At 42.6% G+C, this 21,309-nt stretch overlaps 1 protein-coding gene across 1 annotated transcript; it reads left to right on the top strand.

Moving 5' to 3' along the window:
- Positions 1–13,644: 13,644 nt before the first annotated feature.
- LOC138957588 (uncharacterized) lies at positions 13,645–20,518 on the top strand (the record flags this gene model as incomplete). Its single annotated transcript, XM_070328683.1, is given in 2 exon segments — positions 13,645–13,737; positions 20,135–20,518. Coding segments are annotated over 2 exon segments (442 nt in total), but the record flags the coding sequence as incomplete, so codon positions are not given.
- Between the last annotated feature and the right edge of the window lie 791 nt (positions 20,519–21,309).

The following is a 21,309-nucleotide window of genomic DNA, read 5'->3' as shown; positions in this document are numbered from 1 at the left end:
TATTGATTGATTTCATATGAACATTTTTGAATGTGATACCCCCTGACCCATTTACTCATAACAGGTTATACAATACTTTTTTGCCGATAATTAAACCCCATGTATACTTGGAGGCTAAATTGTGACCACCGCCCCCACCTACCCCCCTCCCCTCCCCCAACCTCAGTTACAACCCCCCCCCTCCCCCCCCACAACCTCAGTTCCCCCCCCCCTTCCATATCCCCTGTCTTTCCAACATCCCACCCTACTGTCTATGTCTGCGTCTTGTCTAGGTATGTACGTGTGTATGCGCTTTGTTGACAAACTCGGTGTATGATGTATGCTATGCTGTGTTTATGTGTATATAAAGGAAATAAAATGTTAAAAAAATAAAAAATAAAAAAAAAAAATAAAAAAAAAAAAAACCCAGTGCAGATCATAGTCTAAAAGACATCGAGATATTACTAAATTATACAGTACTTCAGCGCCATATAATAATGTAAGATCATCAGTCACACAAAACCGAGATGTAACCAAAAAAATCGGGTAATTCGATCGATCAGCACTATATGAAAACATTGCAGATCATTAGCCACACAAACAAAGAGATGTAACAAAAACATCAGGTAATTCGATCGATCGGCACCATATAAAAACAGTTACACAAGTTCTCACTGAAAGTGAAGAACGAAGCGGTTCCGCAGGTTGAAATGACACCTTTTATTTGGAGTAACCCAAGACACACGCTTGGCTTGGAAGCCATATATTGCAGCCACAGAAGCAACAGGTGTGTGTGTGTGTGTGTCACCGTGTGTGTGTGTGTGTGTGTGTGTGTGTGTATATGTGTGTGTCTGTTCGTCTGTGTGTCTGTCTGTGTGATTCTGATTAAAAGTGAATGTGCATGTCTGTGGGTGTTTTTGTGTAAGTATGTATGTATGTATGTGTGTATGTATGTATGAATATATATATATATACAGTCGACTCCGGTTAATCGGCCACTTTTGGGACTGACTGAATTATGGCCGATTATCCGAAGTGGCCGATTATCCGAACATCGCATCGGGAAGTTCCTCAGAACAAAAATGTTAGATGTTGGAAGTTACTTATGGTAGCGGAAAGCGGAAGTTTCGTGCATTGGCATACGTGCTCTACATGTCTCCAAAAAATGTGTCCAGTGTCGTCTGCTTCTGTTTGGCACTGGCACGTTTCCTCACTGCAGCACAGACAACATCCAGGCAATGCATTTAGCATTTTCCAGGGCACATTGAACCAATCAACCAATGCCTCGTCCACTTCATCGTCTTTTCCTCCTCTTTTCCTTTTCTTTGAGACAGACAAGCGTCCACCTACAGCTTCACTCCTGAGATGATCCTCGTCGTTAATCCATCGACAAAGGGTTTTTCTTGGGACCCCTAACTGAGTTGCAAGCTGCAATGTTGATGTGTTAGGCGGATATCCTTTCACTTTGTCCAAGAATTCAAGTTTTTCCAAGACGCTGTAAGCTTTCCTTTTCGTCGTCATGGTTTGTGCAAAGAGGCTTTCGGCACAAGCAAGTCAGTGTTTGACTGTCAGTTGTTTCGATCACAGTGTGTAAACTCAGTAAACTCACTGGCAGACCTTTGTGCTGTCATGTGAGTAATGATCATGGAACCACTCACAAAAACGTGAAAGTGTGAGGTGGCCGTTTAGCCGATGTGCAAAGTTTTCGTGGTGGCCGATTAACCGAACATTTTAACACATAATATGAAGAAAAGATTCGGTCCCAGGGAAAATAGGCCGATTATCCGGAATTGGCCGATTATCCGGATGGCCGATTAACCGGAATTGACTGTATGTGTGTGTGTGTGTGTGTGTGTGTGTGTCCGTGTGTGTGTGTGCGTGTGTCCGTGTGTGTTTGTGTCTGAAATTCAGGATCCAACTGTGTCCATGTGCACGTGTGTCTGTGTTTATGTGTGTGTGTTTGTGTTCGTGTGTGCGTGAGTATGTATGCATGTGTGTGTGACTTGGAATAATAGGCCGTGAAAAGTAGGATATGCGCCGAAATGGCTGCAATCTGCTGGTCGATGTGAATGCGTGATGTATTGTGTAAAAAATTCCATCTCACACGGCATAAATAGATCCCTGCGCCTTGAGTCCGAGTCTGGAGATACGCGCGCGATATAAGACTTCATATAATAATAATAATAATGTGTCTGTCTGTCTTTGTGATTCTGGATCAACATTTATTAGTGTGTGTGTGTGTGTGTGTGTGTGTGTGTGTGTGTGTGTGTGTGTGTGTGTGTGTGTGTGTGTGTGTTTTGTGAGAGAACGTTTTACCGAGAATTTACTTTGCAAAGTGAGTATCTACAGCTAGGTTACTTCGAAAAGGGCTTCTGCGTGCTGATCAGTCCTGTGAAGCAATTCATGTTGCAGTGAGGTAGCTACGTGTTTTGTCCACGTGTTTTTAACCAAAATGTCATTGTCCACCAACAAACCTTCTCCTTGGGTCTGTTAATGTTGCTGGGTCACGGGGTCCTGCGTGTCGTCAATAGCCTGTTTCTCATAATAATACTTGTGGCGAAGGTGAGTCATATAAGCATTTGCGGTTCTTGTTAGATCTGTTCACTATAATGGATCTACTCAAGGCCGCGTCGCAGAGACAAAAATCATGTCCACAGCCGGAAGGCTCGGTAATGTCTGCTAGTTCGTTGATCTAACTTTGGTGGGGAGTTGAAAAACCTAAAATTGTAACGTATTTGCATGTGACATTTTCACGGCATGCCTTGATTTAGCCTTCGGCGGTGAAACAGTTGAAAAGCGTTTTAATTCAATCGCAAGGCAAAGTCAAACACATTTACATCAGTATGAGAACAGACTTCCGGATAGATCTGTTGCAGAGATCTTTCACTACACAATATATTTTTCTGTTTTAAATAAGTTTTCTTTGCGAGCTCGTGGAAAATAAGCGATAATTTCGAATTTCGGCTTGTCGCGACGTCAAGTTTTTCACTGTGCATACTCTGATACTGAACACTGCGTAACAAACTGATTCAGCTTTTGCATGACTGCGAGAGTTGATCAGCTTTTGGTTTTTCACTTCAATCGCTTGTCAAGGTCAAGCCAAAGCACATACTGATTAGAAAAATGTTACTGAACTTACTGGTAGATGTATCTCTTGAGATCAATGAGAAGAAAGATCGAGCGACTTCCTAAAACGCCTGTGTTTAAAAGAAAACACTGTGTTCAGAATTAACCCTTTCAACAACGTAATGATATTTGTGTAAGTTGCTCTTTTAAACATATAATAACAGAAAGTTGATTGTATCGCACGCAAAATTACACGAATCTGGTTAGAATATCTTTCCTTTGCGAGTCTTTGGAACTGGGGCGATAATTTCGAGTGTTTCAGCTTGCCGCGGCGTCATGCAAATAGCTTAGTGGGGCTCCTATGTTGCAAAATCATTCAAATCATGCAACAAACACCAAATTAAGCAAATATGAAGAGTTTTATGTGCTTAACAAAACCTGATACAGAGCCATCGCGAAAAATAAAAAAATGGGTAGTTTTTAAACAATTTTTCAAAATGGCCGCCAGTGTAAACGGTTGGGTATGTTAGGCATATTTCACTTCATGTGATTAACAGCAAATTTGGCGTAAATGGACATTTGCTTTTGCTTAACAAAACCTGATACAGAGCCACCGTGAAAAAATTAAGAAATCAGTAGTTTTTTTACAATTTTCAAAATGGCCGCCAATAAAAAGGATATTTAGGCATTTTTGATGCTACAAGACATTCTCTTGCAATAGAAACTAACACAAACACATTTTTAAACAAAACAATACATGTATTGTTGGTGCAGAGAATGATTGGACGGTGTGGGTGGCAGGGTTGAAGAATTTGTGGATTACCTAAACTGTGCAAAAATAAATATATTGCACCAATTTTCATACCAAAACGAAAACATTCATTCCTGTGCTGTTATATTCAATGTATGCTATTGAGGGCACTCAACTTGGCTAACTGGAACACTTTTAAGATAAAAGGTGGCCTTTACATGGGTTATTTGACCGCCGCCCAAATAAGGGTACCCCCAAAATAAAACTGATAAAAATGTAATGTATCAACTCAAAAGTCGACTAAAATTCATAATCGCTGTATTTCGAAAACGTTGTTTGTTCTCATGTGTTTACACAACTAGCACATTCCGGCAAGTGTCTATACTCAAAAGAAACTTTGGCAGTACTTGAAACAACCATCTGTCATATATACATGCGAAGTCAAAAATATGTGGGATGTAAGTCAACAAACCTGTGGCAGTTTTTAAAATATTATTTCGTGAAGATTTGAAAGTGTACTCAAACGGTTGAACTACGCCTCGTGCGTAGACACACATTCCTGAAAGTTTCAACGCAACCCACTTGGTCATTGCTAAAATACATGGATTTTAGTTGACTTGGGTATCCCTCAAATTTGACACATAAACATCTCATCCGTGAGATCGACACATACATCAGTAGGTACAATGGCACAACACTAGAAATATGCAAGATGGCGAAATAAAACAACCTGTTCTGGATGGATAATCAAGTTGACTTTCTCTTCGTATACAACAGTGACCCAGTTGTGCCTCAGGAATTGTCGTCGGCTTTTTAAAAGGTACCCGAAGTTTTTGTCACATCTCTCTGTCACGTCAAGGGTATCCTTATTTTGACGGCGTAAATGATGATGTTAAAAAAAATGTGCCAGATAGCGAAGATGCGAGCCTTTAATGGCATAGACAGTTTGAATAAAATGACACAGGAATAAAAGTTTGAGTTGGGGTATGAAAATGGGTGCAATAATATTTTTGCACAGTTTAGATGCTGACAGTTTTCACAGGCATGCAAGCACATTTGCAGAGAGCTGTGCTCTGCAGTCCTTCTTAGCAGCATTTGCAGCGTTTTGTTGTACTGTTTTTCTTGCAGGCACACCTCATGAGTTCTCGGCACACGCTGGATACCTCTTGAAAGCTCGTCCAGAATGACTCCCACTTTCCAGCCTTGAACTGCCAGCCCACAGAGTTTGGAAGTCTAATAGGTAGATGGCTCTTCTCAATCTCATGTCCTGCAGCAGCACCTCACTTGCAAGGGGATTATGGTCAATTTGGCAGCTCTTTTTACTGAAGAGGTACCGTCTTGCACTGTTTACACCCAGTACGTTGCTGGTTTTGTCCTACAAATGTACACCAAAAAGCTCTTGTGCTGCCCTGTCAGTGGTACTCAGCTTACAAAGAGGAGCAGACAACCTGAAGAAAGTTTGAGTGACGTCTTCAAATGCTTGCCATACTTCCCAAGCCTTCTGATTCCCCAATACCATTGAAGAACGACATAGTGTCACAGCCTGTAAGGCTATGCAAAATGGGCAGACAGGGTGACTTCTCTTGGCCAATGGCTTTGGCAATGTGGCGATACACTTCACGAGCAGAAAAAAACGCAACACAGCTGGAATGAGAAGCGGACTGTCTGGCCTCCTCTACATCCATGGTGCAGGAAATCAGCCTGTGGTACCCTTCACACAAAAGATGAAAAGTGACATTTTTATTTGAATGTATTTGAATAATGTTTACTATCTCAGAGAGTCGGTCAAAGCCGGGTTAGCAAGTCTTCACACAACAGACCAAAATGAAAGAAAATTGTATTTCATGAATTCGTATAATTCTTACTGTTTCAGGTTAAAAAAACAAAAAAAACAAACACAGTTTCCAGTGACCCAACTGATTCTGGAATCTTTCTGACCGCTACATTTATTCGCTTCAAACAGTCGCTAACAGAATGTTGACCATAGAGAGGGTTCGTACGTTAAACCCATCAAATTCACAGAGGTCGCTTACAAATGATGTGCAAACATGTTCCAATTAATACAAATAAAAAAATCTTACTGTTAAGATGTATTAGGTAACAAACCTTGATACAGTAGTACTAGTGAAATCGGCTCCCTTCTGTGGCACCGGAATAAATGCAGAACGCTTGTTCCCAGGAACCGGCATGTGGTGTAACTCTTGTATATATCCTGTAAAAATAAAATTCACACCAATGCACGGTCAACTTAAAATAAGCAAAAGGATGAGAAACAAGCAACAAACCAAAATTGTAAAACTCAAAGAGCGGTACCTCTTCATTTTTCAAAACCACTTATCTCATTTGATTAGCATACACTGTATGCTTTTGTCTGTTACCTACCGTCTTTGAAAGTTTGATCACAACACTGTAAAGACATGGGGAGTGGAGTGTTTTTATCTCCAGCTGGTCATCCTACTATCTGGCCTACCCTCACTCAGTTTTTGACTCTACCCCTCCCCACCTTATCTTCTTCTTCTTCTTCTTCTTCCATATTGTGACCACGGTCATTTTGGCTGACCATTATGTCACATTGTGGAGGGTTGCAGATTCCAAAGAGTGGAAAAAAAAAACAAAAAAAAAAACACCCCTAGCTAGAATATCCTTAACGTAGGCAGGACTAATCATTTATCATACCATGAACAATCTCTTTCTCCTCGCCTTTTATTCAAAGTTCGTTTAATCTGTTTAAAATCACCAGCGTGGCGATCATGATTTCCTTACTTGTAATCAACACGACAACAGATAGATCTAGATCTATCAGCATCACAATCCAGCTGATGAGCTATTGCAAGATTACTCTGCACTTCAGCGCTTCACCCGATGAATAACAGACCCCAGGGGAGAATTAAACAGTAAAATGATGTGACATTGGTGAATGGATGCGTATTCTTGAAAACTTACCTTCAGAAACGTTGTTTTCGCTCAAATCAAAACACGCAATGTTGCGGAGGCCGCCATCTTGAATTTTCATGCTGCGGATATATAAAATTCTAAAAACGATCAAATTAAATACCAGAACACAAAAATACCCTTTAGAGTATTTATGTCATGCATGTGTTATCAGCAGACAACTTCTGGTGCATGGTAAACCATTAAATTTTACATTTGCTGAGTTGGGAATATTTACTGCTGAGCGCTTTTGGTACGAATTTCGTCTGCTGTAAATGCAGCCTTTTATTCCCTATCAAAGACAAAAAAACCGATTTCTGAAGTGGCTCTGTATCTGAAATCCCTTAAATAATTATAAGGAACAATACCACAAAGTATGATGTTTGTTGCAAGATGTGAATGATTTATGAGTGCGTCTGCAACATACGAGCCCCACTAGCTGTACATATCACTCTGTAAATGACTAGATTCAGCCTTCGGCGGCGCAACCGTTGGATAATCGCTTCACTTCAATCGATCGGCCCGGTCAAAGTATAGCCCGTATTGATGAGAAAAGATGTTCTTCTTGTAGATTAGCCTTTTAAGATTACTGAGAGAAATGGGCGATTTCCAAAAACGCCTGTGTCAAAACAAAAACACTGTGTTCAGAATCAACTATATTCACAACATGTTAATAGTAATTATGAGTCGCTCAGCGGAATACATAATTACAAAGGATTGATCTGATGGTATGCAAAATGTCAGTAAACTGCATCTAATACTTTTTCCTTGCGAGACCTCAGAACATACGCGATTCGGCCTTGGACGGCGCAAAAGTTGAAATATTGCTTCACTTCAATCGGTTGGCCCGGTTAAAGTATTGCACACATTGATTAGATAAGACATTGTCCTGGTAGATTGGCCTTTTAACATTATTGACAGGAATGGGCGATTTCCAGAAACATCTGTGTAAAAAGTAAAACACTGTGTTCAGAACCCACCCTTTTTCAAGACGTTAATAAAATGTTGATAAGTCGCTCTTTCACATACATCATAACAAAGGGTTGATCTTATGCCACACTAAATTTCAGTATTGTACTTTAAATAGTTTTTCTTCGCGCGCTCTTGGAACTTGGGTGACGATTTCGAGTGTTTCGCTTGCCGCGACGTCAAATAGCTTTTTCCCTGTACACCGCGTTTGCGGCTAAGTCCGAAGCGGGAGATAGCGTTTTGGGGCAAGTTCGGGACTTGTTTTACTCATGAACCAAAAACAGCACGTTCACATACCAACAATCATTCAAAAGAACAACAACTGGAGAAACCCTTGCAAGTTGTTTGACGTTTTCAAAATATTTATTTAGCCTTTTAAATCTTCAGAGAAAAGTTTAAAAAAATCACGGCTGTGGCCGCCATTTTGGATTTTCTCTGTGGGCCTCCCTAGCATTCCCATTTTTTCCGGCACAGAAGTAGGAAGGAACAGATGCGCGCGCGTGTATGTGTGTGTGTGTGTGTGCGTGTGCGCGTATGTGTCTGTTATGTGTGTGTGTGTGTGTGTGTTTTGGGTGGGGGAGAAGCAAGAGAGGGGAGAATCAATACTCAACAACCATGTAAAATGAATCAATCAATGAATCGGTCAAAGAATCAGTCAGTCAATCAACCAATAAAGCAATAAACCAGTAAATAAAAATATTACAGGACCATTCAGCCAATATAAAAACAACAAACATGTATTTGAATTCTTCTTAGTACGATAGGAATTAGAAGCAAACAATTCTGTGTAAAAGACGGATTGAACAGATGACCAATAAGACTGGCAGACGACGTGGTACGGACAGCAGTGAAAGGCAATACTCTGCTACCGTTGCCTGTTACAACAACTCAACAGCCAACAACAGATTTTGGATCGTTCTCACTGATCTAAAAATAAGATCCGTGGTCGCTCTTTACCCAAGGGGCACAACACCAGGTTGGCAAGTTAGTACGGATAGTTTTACTAGAGTAGCGAACCCTTGCGACCTGTCACTGCATCAAGTCCAAAAACATTCCTCTTACTTCCAAGGTGGATTTTCGCCAACACGTGTATTCACAAGCTTACTTTACTTTGAACGACTCTGTGAACATGTTTTTGACGTCATTGAAGCATGTTCCGAATGTTTAATACAAATATTGTTTGTTTTGTTGTTGTCGCTTTTCGCAAAATGGGAATCCGAAGTCGACTTCGCGAAGTCTTCACGAAGTCTTTTTACCTAAAACTTCGCGAAATATATAGTTCGCGTTGTCAACTTCGCCCAATCAATGTTAGGCTATACGCCAAGCTGAAAGTCTGCCATGCAGTTGTTCTCACACCACTCTTATGCCTGCGAGTCTTGAGCAGTCTGCATGCTGAAAAACTCAACCACAAGCACATGAGGTGTCTCCGCAGCCTCTTGCACACCCGCTGGCACGTTGAAATATCTCACACAGAGGTGCTATACACACAGCAGGCAACAAATCCAAACCTGTACTACCTCTGGTAAAATGAGCTGGGTAATATGTGTCGTATGCCGGACCACCGTATCCCAAAGCCTCTGCAGCCAACTCTGTCAGGGAAAGCGTGCATTTTGAAGGCAAGAAAGGGGTTGAAGGACTGCTTAAAAGCATGTTTGAAGGACTTTAAAATCAAGTTCACTACTGGAAGCTGATTGGCTGAAATCCATCCAAATGGCGTAGTCAAACTCATACCTGAGCCTGCACCGTTGAAAAACGACAACAACAACATTAAACACAACAACATTAAACACAACAACAACAACAACAACAACAACGACAACGACAACGACAAACGGCTGCTGCGGAGAGAAAACGTTCAGTCCATAAGATCTTGATCCAGATCTTGCAGTACCTATCACCTAAGGTGTACCAACACATGTGTGCCCTACATGTGGGAGAGAATTCACGACCCAGAGAAACCTCACCAGCCACCGCCTAATTATACCCACCAAATCACACATACACTCTTAAAAAAAGTTAAGGATCACTTTTTTACAAGCACGCCACACAAAACAGACAAGACCGAATTATTTCATTTTTTAAAAATTATATCATTGAACAACCAAGGAGTAATGACGAACAAAGCAAAGATCGAACGCGGCAGCTAGAGTGTGTCAAACGTGACAACCCTCGAAAATGGAATTCACAACAATGTGAATCAGTGTCAATAACGCGTGTGCCCTCCGTTGTGTGCCAGGCATTCAACACATCGTTGGCGCATGGAGTGGATCAGGTTGCAGCAGTTGACCCAGATTGGCAGGAGGAGGGTGATGTTGCTGTACCCGACGACAAAGCTCGTCCCACATGTGCTCTATGGGGTTCAGGTCCGGGCTGTTGGCTGGCCACAGCATCCTGTTGACCCTGGCCTGCTGGATGAAGGTGTTTACAGCTGCAAAGCGATGGAGAGGTGCGTTGTCATCCTGAAGAATCGCACGAGGGCCGATCGCTTGGAGGGCTGGAACGACCAGGGGTTGCAGGATCACATTCTGGTAGCGGACACCGGTCAAGTTGCCCACTACATGGTACAGAGGTGTCCTTAGACGTGTGCTGATCCCTCCCCAGACCATCAAGGAGCCTCCGCCAAAACGCTGTCGTTCCAGAAGAGCGCCTTCTGCGAAGCGCTCTCCGCGACGCCTCCACACTCGGATGCGACCATCAGCAGGTTCCAAGCAAAAGCGGGACTCATCCTGTAAACAACACCTGAGCCCACTGCTGACGTTGCCACCTCACATGTTGAGTGCACCAGGCTCGGCGAGCTGCTCGGTGATTAGCAGTCAGGGTTGTTCCTCGGACTGGACGCCTTGCACGCAAGCCAAAGTTGTGTAAGCGGTTTCGGATCGTCTGACCACTAACAACAGTGTTGGTGGTAGCTTGTAGGCGTTGCCTAATGTTGTTTGCCGTAGCCATTCTTTGTTGCATAGCCTGCCTCTGAATGAAGCGATCCTCTCTTTGTGTGGTGACTCTGGGCCGAGCAGAACGTTGTCGCTCCTGCACTCTTCCAGTTGCTTGGAATCTCTGTTTTAGTCTGATGATGACAGAGGGAGCCACTGCAAGCCTCTGGGCCACTTGCCTGGCAGCAACACTGTCTTATAGCCATCCTATTGCCCTTCCTCTATCCAAATCGCTCAGTTTTCTTCGTGGGGGCACCGGGATGTTCCCCCGGACAAGATTTTTAACTTTTTAAAAGAGATCAAGATTTTTTACAAGATTTAAAGTACCAGAAGTGAAAATGATTAATTTTTAGAACCTTCTTTTACAGTGATAGATTTGAATGTAAATAGTCTGAAACGTAGAACTTGCCATATGAAGGGAAAAGAAAATAACTGCATCGGTCTCGAATAGCAGCTAGCATCTGCTGAAGAGACATTAAACCCCAAAAACCAACCAATCGTGGGGGCATGTTGCTACTGTGCATAATTGTGTCAGCGTGTCAACCTTTGAACACAAGCTGGTGAGCGATGTTCATAGCCAGGACCCTGTTGTAGCACGTGCATCATGTTTTTACCCGTAATTTAATCAAAAAATGCACAGAGAGAAAGAGAGAATCTATATGAGTTGTTCTTCAGTACTGGTGACAGAAAGGGGGAAAAGTGGTAAAAATTCAAATCTCTAGTTTTTGTTGTTGAAATATAGCTTTTCATAAAGCAGAAATACTGTAGTATCTGATGGACATAAGAAAAAAAACACTGGTTTACATGGTTCTTACATAATCTAACTTTTAAAGCTGGTTCTTGTGTGTCTGTGTGTATGTTTGTATGATGATGATAGGACCCGAAACGGCTGCACGGACTAAGACAGGAATTGCAGAGAATGTTCTTTGCCACTCGAGTCGTGTCATTGGGTACTTTTGGAATAGCAAATTTGACAGGATTCTTTAAAAAAAAAACCGGCGGAAAACATTATATACCCTGTGAGCTATCGAGGATCCTCCCCGTCTGGGCTGTCAAAACATGGTCTTGTTAAAAGACGTTTTCAAATGGTTAACGGGGAGATACACTCGAAGCACATTTAGCGAAGTTATGTTGCCAAATCATCAAAGATCAACATTTTACTACACGGATCGATGCACACAGTCGAAATAGATGTGACTTTCACACGACCGAAGACTACTTACTAGCAGACTAGCAGACGACAAGATCTAAATATTTAGATCAGTGAGAGCAATCCGTTGAAGAACAGTTACTCCGCTTATTCGTCTTCAGTTAAGCTTATTTCCCCTGTTTCCTTGCAGATCTGCAGTCGCGTAGTGAAATGAACTAGTGTCATCGGAAGATTCTTCTCAGTCAATGATCGAAGCACAGCAAGTTCTATGCTGACAAAAGTCACTTTAGGAAAACACGACCATTGACTTCCTTTATGAACCCAAAGGTAACAATATCGACAAGAATGTACGCATTTGACGTTAAAAGAAACATTCATAGACAGTTTCCAACTCACCAGATCTGCCAAAGAGCCTTAATTCGTGAAAAACAATGATTTTAATCAGACAGGTATTTGAAACAACCTCTTGGTCACCTGCGTTTCTCCTTCCGAGGCGACGTGACGGCGCCACATTTGTTTGTTTATGGCTGTTTATCGCGAAACAACACAGTTGAAATGTGTGTGTAAAGTATCAGAAATGTGTGGCGTGTAATCTCCGAATCAGTTCGTTATCTGCGTTTCGATGGTAATTCAGTCAGAGTGGAGTTACTTTGAATCGAAGGCGAGGGTAACCTGCGTTGTATGTGGGACGGCGTGAACAAATTTGATTGCAATATTTTATACAGGAAGTAACTGTCCATGATTCTGGCTCAGTCTTGTAGATCTGTTATGCAGTGTTTTGGTAGTGTATCTGCTTTTCTACTATGAAGATAATTTGGAGTGATACGCTGATCAAAGTGGGGTACCCTATGTGGGACATCAGCCGTATGCAGATTACGCCTCAGAACACTCTCGCATTTCACAAAGACAACCCACCATAAAGACCATCCCCTCCTCATCGTGGTATGGTGGTGAAACAGAACCAAGCTATGCCGTCGGAAGAAAATCGCTGAAATTTCACTGTCCCTAAAACGTGGGGGTGTTTTTCATTGTGAGAAGTATACCGGTAGGGTTCTCCCTTGGGGGACCAGTCGAAAACGAGGCTGGATGTCTAAGGGGGGACCATTATAGAGCAGTTTTTGCCACGAATTGGTCCCCCGGGGGACTACTTCAGAGGGGGGACCGGACCGGATCCTACAGAGGGATCCCTGATCAACGTCCATGGCCGAAGCCGGAGATGCGGAACCCCCTGGGTGCCAAAAAGCGCTGCATCACGCAAATCACAAAATGATGGAGACAAATCAATTGATCAAACGTTATAGTGCTCAACCTCTGGAGATCCGACGGGGAGGAAGAGTGCTCGGCCCTCAGCCTCAAAGGACGTCTAGTGAACGACGAAGAAGAAGAAGACAAAGACAACAATAATTTGCAACATTTCAAGAACTGCATCAGTTTTATTAGATACTATTTCAACAAAAACAGCACAAACACGACTATTATCAACAACACAGAACGGGAGGTAAGTCTTCAAAGACGCACCAAGTGTGCGTTCCCGTTTTTGGACGCCATTTTTGCTAGCATTTTCACCGTAAATCTTAATATTTCCATATCTATTGAATGATTTTGGTATTTTCTTTAATTGATTCTCAAATCTCTTTGGCATGTACTGGGTGCTTTGTGACCAGTTTCTCCCCTAGACTGCATTGAAAAATGCGTCCTTGTAAGCTGACCCCCACTTGTGACCAGTAGCAAAGAACAATTATAGTGTGCGCTTCTTGAGTGGTGCATGACGTAACATGTAGCCGAGACCAACTTGTTTGTGTCGATCTTCTGGAACATTTGACGTAACGATCTACATGCACTCCAAACAAATGTGACGTCGTGTTTACTTTTTCCCATCTGGCAAAATGGTTTCGAAGCCACCATGAGATTGGTTGTGTTCTGCCTTGCCGTCTTGTCATGGAACAGCGCCGTGGTGCATGGTGAGTGTTGTCGTTACTTACATTACGAGCCTGTAAAAAGGGGTCCAAGGCATCAACATGCTAGAGTCGAGTAGTGTGGACGGGATCGGAGCATGACAGTTTTCTCTTACTGTCCTTCTAAAACTATGTAAATCGGTGCACAGCGACAACAGTTATGTATATATATGTAAGAATGCATCGGCTGGAACAAGACATGAGACATGACATCCACTAATTGTTTATTGTTTTTTATTACTTGATGATACTGGGTGGAGTTTCGAGCAAATTAGAACAGCGCGCATGGGGTTTTCAGAACAGATCACAGGCAGAAGGTATCGTTCACTGGACCACCACTTTCATAATAAGACTACAAGGTATGTCCCTCAGCTTCGAGTCTTCTGTGTTCTTGGAGTCACTCCCTGAGAACAAAATAGTGTTCAATATGTTTTTTCTACTCCTACAGTCTGTTTATGGTCAAATAAATACAGTTGAACGATTGTTTTAACTATATAATTATGTACCTTTCATTCTCAGCTGCCGTCTGCCGCAGGTTGTTTTTAACTATCATTTGGACGAATCTGCGTTTGCGAACCGCCCATGACCAGTGTTGAAAGACATGGCTTGCTGCACCGAATATGCATACTAGCGCTCGTTGGTCTTCTTCTTCTTCTTCTTCTGCGTTCGTGGGCTGAAACTCCCACGTACACTCGTGTTTTTTGCACGAGTGGAATTTTACGTGTATGACCGTTTTTTACCCCGCCATTTAGGCAGCCATACGCCGTTTTCGGAGGAAGCATGCTGGGTATTTTCGTGTTTCTATAACCCACCGAACTCTGACATGGATTACAGGATCTTTATCGTGCGCACTTGGTCTTGTGCTTGCGTGTACACACGGGGGTGTTCGGACACCGAGGAGAGTCTGCACACAAAGTTGACTCTGAGAAATAAATCTCTCGCCGAACGTGGGGACGAACTCGCGCTGACAGCGGCCAACTGGATACAAATCCAGCGCGCTACCGACTGAGCTACATCCCCGCCCCGCTCGTTGGTCTAAAAACAATATGTAAATATTGCGCAGCAAAGGGAAGCTACCCGCAGGACTTTCACTTTTTTTTATTTATGCAAATAGTCATCGAATATCCGGCTATTAATCTATGAGCGCATCGGACTACAATTTCCTCGGACTTGCAATCGTTCAGCTGCCGTCCATCGAACTGGTTTGCTGGCGACAGACACGTTTGGTCGCACAGAATACGGTTTAAAAACATGCGGCGGACAGACAGTTAAACATAAAAGGTACATATAGATAGAACAGTCATTTATCCTGGTATTTGTAAAGATACAAAGGTGCTCGACATTGGCATTTATTTTTTGCATATTTGTTTCTGAAGTAAGTGGAGCAAGACTCGAAGTTGAGTGACATGCCTTGTAGTCTTATTATGAAAGTGGTGGTCCAGTGAACGATACCTTCCGCCTGTGATCAGATCTAAGCCCGTACGTGACTGAATGACCCTCTTCTGTCTGTGTGTTTGTGTGTAGGTTCTTATTTCTTGTGTTAACATCTTTGCTAGCTGAAACAGAAGGCGAGGACAGGACGGTATCGAAGATGCTGGCACAATTGTTTCTCTGACTATAAGTATAATACGCTCTAAAAGTTATTATCATCCTTCATTGCCTCTCTCAACCCCCGTTTTTTACCGCTTGCTTCCCATTTTATATAAACAAAACACATCATTTTGATAAATACTTGTTGAGATATTTGGGAAACGAAATATGCATGTGGCCAATGTAACGTTCTGAGAAAACTGACGTCACAGATTTTGTTTAGACTGCATTCACATTTGGTGAATACTAGACCCTTTGAAATTGCTTGTTTTTATCATTATGGTGGTGTTTTTTTTCTCCAAAATCTTAAGACCCATCACACTATTCATGTCCTCCAGTCAGGTCATATTCTCCACTATATCGCCCTCCTGTTCCACAGTAGAACAGGTTCGTTGATGGCGTGCAAACTGCATCATGGTATTTGCCTGTGTATTTGTTCTGATGCCACCTGTGTTCTGTCCAGCTTAGCAAAACACTGGTTACTCCACACTTGAGTGTAAATTCCCAGAGCATTAAATATGTTAAAACTGTCTTCTAGACCATAAGCTATAAAAAAAAAAGTACACACACACACGCACACACACACACACACACACACACACACACGCACGCACGCACACACACACACACACACACACACACACACACACACACACACACACACACACACACACACACACACACACACATAGGTGGTTTTCCAGTCATTTGGGGTCGGCTGTGTATCAAAATGCCATCTTGCTCAAAACACAGGCATTTTGGGGTCTCTTCTGTTTTACGTGTTAGAAAGTTTGTTAAAACTTCAATGAGCGTTAAATGCCATTTTAAAAACTTAAAGTGTGAAAACTCATTTCAGGAGGTTATTACATAAAATGCAACCTCCAGCGTGATTTTTAGAAAAAAACACACAGGTATTTGGGGACGATGTTTGCTGTACAGCAGTGAAATGGGGACGTATGTGGCCACAAAGTGCAGAGCTACAATTACGTCATCGGTGCTATGAATGTTTTAGGTGTTAGAACGTTTCTTAAAACTTCAATGAGCGTTAAATGCCGTTCTAAAGTGTGAAAACTCATTTCAGGATGTTATTACATAAAATGCAACCACCAGCGTGGTTTTTAGAATAAAACAGGTATTTGGGGACGATGTTTGCTGCACAGAGTTATAGCTCTGCGCTGTGCTATGAATGGTTTCATCAGATACATGGCGCTAGGCGACATAAGAGTATCTCCAATCCAGTCAGTAGCATTCACGGCATTTTTTTTTTTTTTTTTTTTCTTCCCTTACACCTGTTTCTTGTCCCGGTCTGCTCTCACGCCGCCCCGTCCCTGCACTCGCTGCTCCATCCACATCTGAAATTCGTTCCGCTGCCAGACTTGTCGATTTTACAGACGCTCCAGGGAGGGATGTCGGGTCGCTGCGGTAGGCTACCCTCGGAAGATGACACTGCACTTCTGATGAGTCACTTCGACGGTGTTCAGTAGTGGGTCTGTCCCAAGCTAACGGACGCAGCCCACTACCTACTATGCCCCCTACTAACGACATTGACTGCTAAGTCGCGGAGCCAGACTGAGTGAGGGTCTCCTCCAGAGAGCAGACCGCCACCACGTCCCTCCGTCGACCCCCCAGAACGTCACAGCAGAAGTACTATTCAGGGAAGGATGGAACAGGAACACTGAGACCAAGGTCACCATGAGAGCTCCGGGCATGAAGGGCCACAAGAGCAAGGACAATTTATAATTTTGGATGATTAATGAGATGAGGATGATTATAATGATGATGCTGTGGATTTCCAATTTGGTTTGAGACTACGTGACAGGGCAGCACTCTACGCTTACTGTCATAATATATCATGGTGTCAACCAGGCCCGAGAACTGCCGCATCTGCGGTGTTGGTCAGGTAAACAGAACCTGAGCACACTCAAAGTCGCATTTGTTAAGTGAATGACACTCGGCTGTGTGATTCCAGCCTTCCCATAGGAACCATAGCACTTCCACTCTGGGTAGGAGCCGACCGTAGCCCGAAAAACCCACATGAGCCTGATGGGATTCGAACCCACGACCTCCCGGCCCACAGCCCGATGCGCTAACCACTGCGCTACGGGGGCCGGTAGCATTCACGGCATTGACAACGGATGGTTTGAGTCTGATTTATGAGAATGAGAATGAGGGAGAGAGAATTGTATTAAATTGAATTGAATTAAATTGAATTGAATTGATCTTTATCTTAGCACTGTGACATAATAAGAAATGCTTATGCGTACACGAAAATATATTCTTAAGTACACTGAGCACAAAAAGTTAAGGATATGTTTTCAGTGGTATAGCCCAGAAGCACAAGTGGATGAAATACTCCAAGAAGATAGCATTGTTCATTGGCTCTATCGACGCCCGTTTTTAACCACGTGCTTCCTTTATATGATCGTCGTGCTCCCGAGCTAACTCCTTAGTATGTCATTGAGAATAGAGGATTTTGGGATATCCTTTCATGCACCTTTCGGCGATTGGTTAATGCATTCCGTATCAATAATGTCGGTCTCGCTTGAAATTATCGCTACTTGAAACTGCTTTCCAAACTTATACGAATTTAAGTGACCGGGAGCGTAAGGTTAATGAGCTAGCCCTGAACAGTGAGATATAGAGAACAGTACACAAATACGAGCGGAGAGACTCGAAAACTCGAGTCACTGAGTCGTCGCCACGCTCGAGAACTCAAGTGTAATATTTCAAGTTAAAATCTCCCTCAACTTCAGTGCGACACAATAGCTCAGTCGGTAGCGTCTCCGATTGACGGTGCGCTAGTCCTTACTTTTTTGGTTCCGGGTTCGATTCGCTTCGAGGGCAATTTTATTTTAATTTTTTTCCGAACTCGTAATTCTTGTCTTTTATTCATATATGCTTCATTCCAAACGGTGTTCAGCTTTTTCTTGTTTTCTTAACTCTATATACTTGTATTTGTTTTCATTTTAATTTATCCCAAAGATACCGGCACGGTGGCCTAGTGGTAAGGCGTCCGCCCCGTGATCGGGAGGTCGTGGGTTCGAACACCGCCGGGTCATACCTAAGACTTTAAAATTGGCAATCTAGTGGCTGCTCCGCCTGGCGTCTGGCATTATGGGGTTAGTGCTAGGACTGGTTGGTCCGGTGTCAGAATAATGTGACTGGGTGAGACATGAAGCCTGTGCTGCGACTTCTGTCTTGTGTGTGGCGCACGTTATATGTCAAAGCAGCACCGCCCTCATATGGCCCTTCGGCTGGGCGTTAAGCAAACAAACAAACAAACAAAAATCCCAAAGATTTTGAGTCGTGTATTGAAAATCAAATATAGTGCATGAGTGCCATTGAACAGTTTTCCCACAATCCCGTATTCTATTTTTAGTAATGGATATTCCCAAGGAAAGGTCAAGGGCAGATGTATCCGGGTATCGACTGCTGGTAATAACACTTAGCTGCTTCCATTAAAATAGGCTTCTGTCAGAAGTTGAACAGCAGTTTTTTGGTCAAAAATATACGTGTATTTAAAGATCAGTCTTTTTTCTGCTCAAAATTGTGTGTCTTGAATCTGAGCAATATTACGGAATACACGTTGTAACGGTTTTCACAACTTTTCTTGGTACCCACAAGTGGCAGCAACTATACGCAATTTTAAGGCAAAGAAGCCCAGTTTTTTTGTAAAATGCATTCAGAAAAACCCACTTTGTTGCAAAAATCAGTAATATCAACTTAACCGCAGCGTGCATGTCACATGTCACGTTATCGCAGGCAGCAGAGTAAATATTTTTGAGTGAACTACAGTATCAAGTAACTGGAAGGTGTTAAACAGCAAGTAAACAGATTTGTTTGCGTGCAACTCACAGCAGCACCAGGAGGCCTTGCATTTCAGAAATTATGTTTTGCCACGTCATTTTAATTTTTCTGGATAATGTCAAATAAAAGCCTTTCATGGCATAACTTTGACTTTCAAAATTAGGGGGTGTGCTTCGGAAATGAACTCTCACACTTAGTGTTTATAGGCCATCAGAGGTACTCGCACCTAAATGCCCAGTGAATGCACTTCCCTCTGATATGTATTTCATTACATTTTGGCTTACACAACGTCTTTTATGAGATTTGACAGTATCCAGAAGAATCAATATGACGTGACGTAACACAATTTCTGAAATGCAAGGAAATATGTGTAGTAACAATATTTACTCTGCTGCCTGCGGTTAAGCTGATATTACTGATTTTTGTAATAAAGTGTTTTTTTCTGTAGTGCAATTTAAAAAAAAAAAACTGGGCTACTTTGCCTTAAAATTGCGTATAGCTGCTGCCACTTTTGGGTACCAAGAAAAGTTGTTTCAAAGATTAAGACTATAATTTGTTATGCATTGTCTGTCAAATGAAATGAAATTTATTTGGGAGTACCTCCCGTGCCTTAAAATCGGCCTTAGAGCCATGTTTATTTATCCTCGCTAAAGAGTTTTAAACAAGAACTGCATATGTATTTCATGTCTACCTAGATCACAGTAACATTAGCTTTAAGTGGAAGCCCAAAGTGCCCATGTATCACTGCTTGTCATAATGGTTGTCGAAAACATCAGTTTCATTCTTGCCAAGATATTTATGAAGCAATGGGGTTTTTTGAAAGAGGATGCGCTTTGTCCAACAACTTTTTATTCGGGTTTTCTTCAACGTAACGCATGTATGTATAGTTAAGATACTTTCAGTTGGCAAATTATTCATGGAATCAGAAATGACCCATATGGAAACCAAAAGACGAACTGTAATGCGGCACCTCCCCTAAAAGCCCCCTGTTTTCCTTTGTGTGCAGTGGTCGCTGTACCAGTAACCATGTCCTGTCCAGAAAAACTTGAGCATGGAGCTTCCGCTGTGGTCACCTGTGAGATAAATACCGTGGAAGTCGCCTCTGCTAAATGTTTTGCCAATCCCACAACTGTAACGTTTGTACAGACTTCAGCGGGCAAAACATCAACATGCCCGACGTCGTACACAACCACCAACTGTACAGCCAGCAATGCAGATGCCAATGGTACATGCGCCTGTACAGGACTTGCCGGCGACATTAAAACATTCACATTTAGATTTGTTGCAGACAAGGATCAACACAATGGTGCTGAATTTGAGTGTTCAGTTTGCAGTGCTAGTCCACCAATGGAAATTCAACAAAACAACTGCAAATCTTTGACTTTTGACGGTGAGCTAATTTTTCAATTGTAAGCCTGTCCTCACTTGGGTCGACTACACAGAGTATACTTCGCGAATGTAGTGGAAGCTTTGGCACTGATTTGTTTGGGTTAAAAAGACTTCGCGAAGTCTTTGCGAAGTCGACTGCGGGCTCAATTCAGGGCAGGCTTAACTTCTCTCTCTCTCTCTCTCTCCGTCTGTCTCTCTATCTCACTCTCTTTCTCTCTCTTTCTCTTTCATAATTATGGGTCTATGGCCTTAATGAATAAACCATCCATTCATTCCGCTCTCTCTCTCTTTCTCTCTCTCTCTCTCTCTCTCTCTCTCTCTCTCTCTCTCTCTCTCTCTCTCTCTCTCTCTCTCTCTCTCTCTCTCTCTCTCTCTCTCTCTCTCTCTCTCTCTCTCTCTCTCCCCTTCTTTCTCAGGTACAGTTCAGTATTTGCAATCCGGGTTCTTTGTAAATGTACTGTAGGTATAGAAACAAAGTTGAGCCAAGAATTAATTGTGGTATTGCTTACAGGTCCTGAATGGTTGTATCTCACAGTCATACATATATATAACTTGTGGAAAGAAACTAAGCACGTGCACGCCTCTTTGCTGCGAGTTATATGTTTGTGTGTGTGTGTGTGTGTGTGTGTGAGTGTGTGTGTGTGTGTGTGTGTGTGTGTGTGTGTGTGTGCGTGCGTGTGTGTGTGTGTGTGTGTGTGTGTGTGTGTGTGTTCGGAAGTTGAAAGGAAAGCGGACGTGTTTCTGCATGCATTCGCTTGACTGAATGCGTAATTGCGTTAAGCGTTCTTGTTC

The sequence above is a fragment of the Littorina saxatilis genome, unplaced genomic scaffold (assembly GCF_037325665.1).
Source record: "Littorina saxatilis isolate snail1 unplaced genomic scaffold, US_GU_Lsax_2.0 scaffold_290, whole genome shotgun sequence".
Lineage (NCBI taxonomy): Eukaryota > Metazoa > Mollusca > Gastropoda > Littorinimorpha > Littorinidae > Littorina > Littorina saxatilis.
This window is presented reverse-complemented; position numbering and strand designations above follow the sequence as displayed.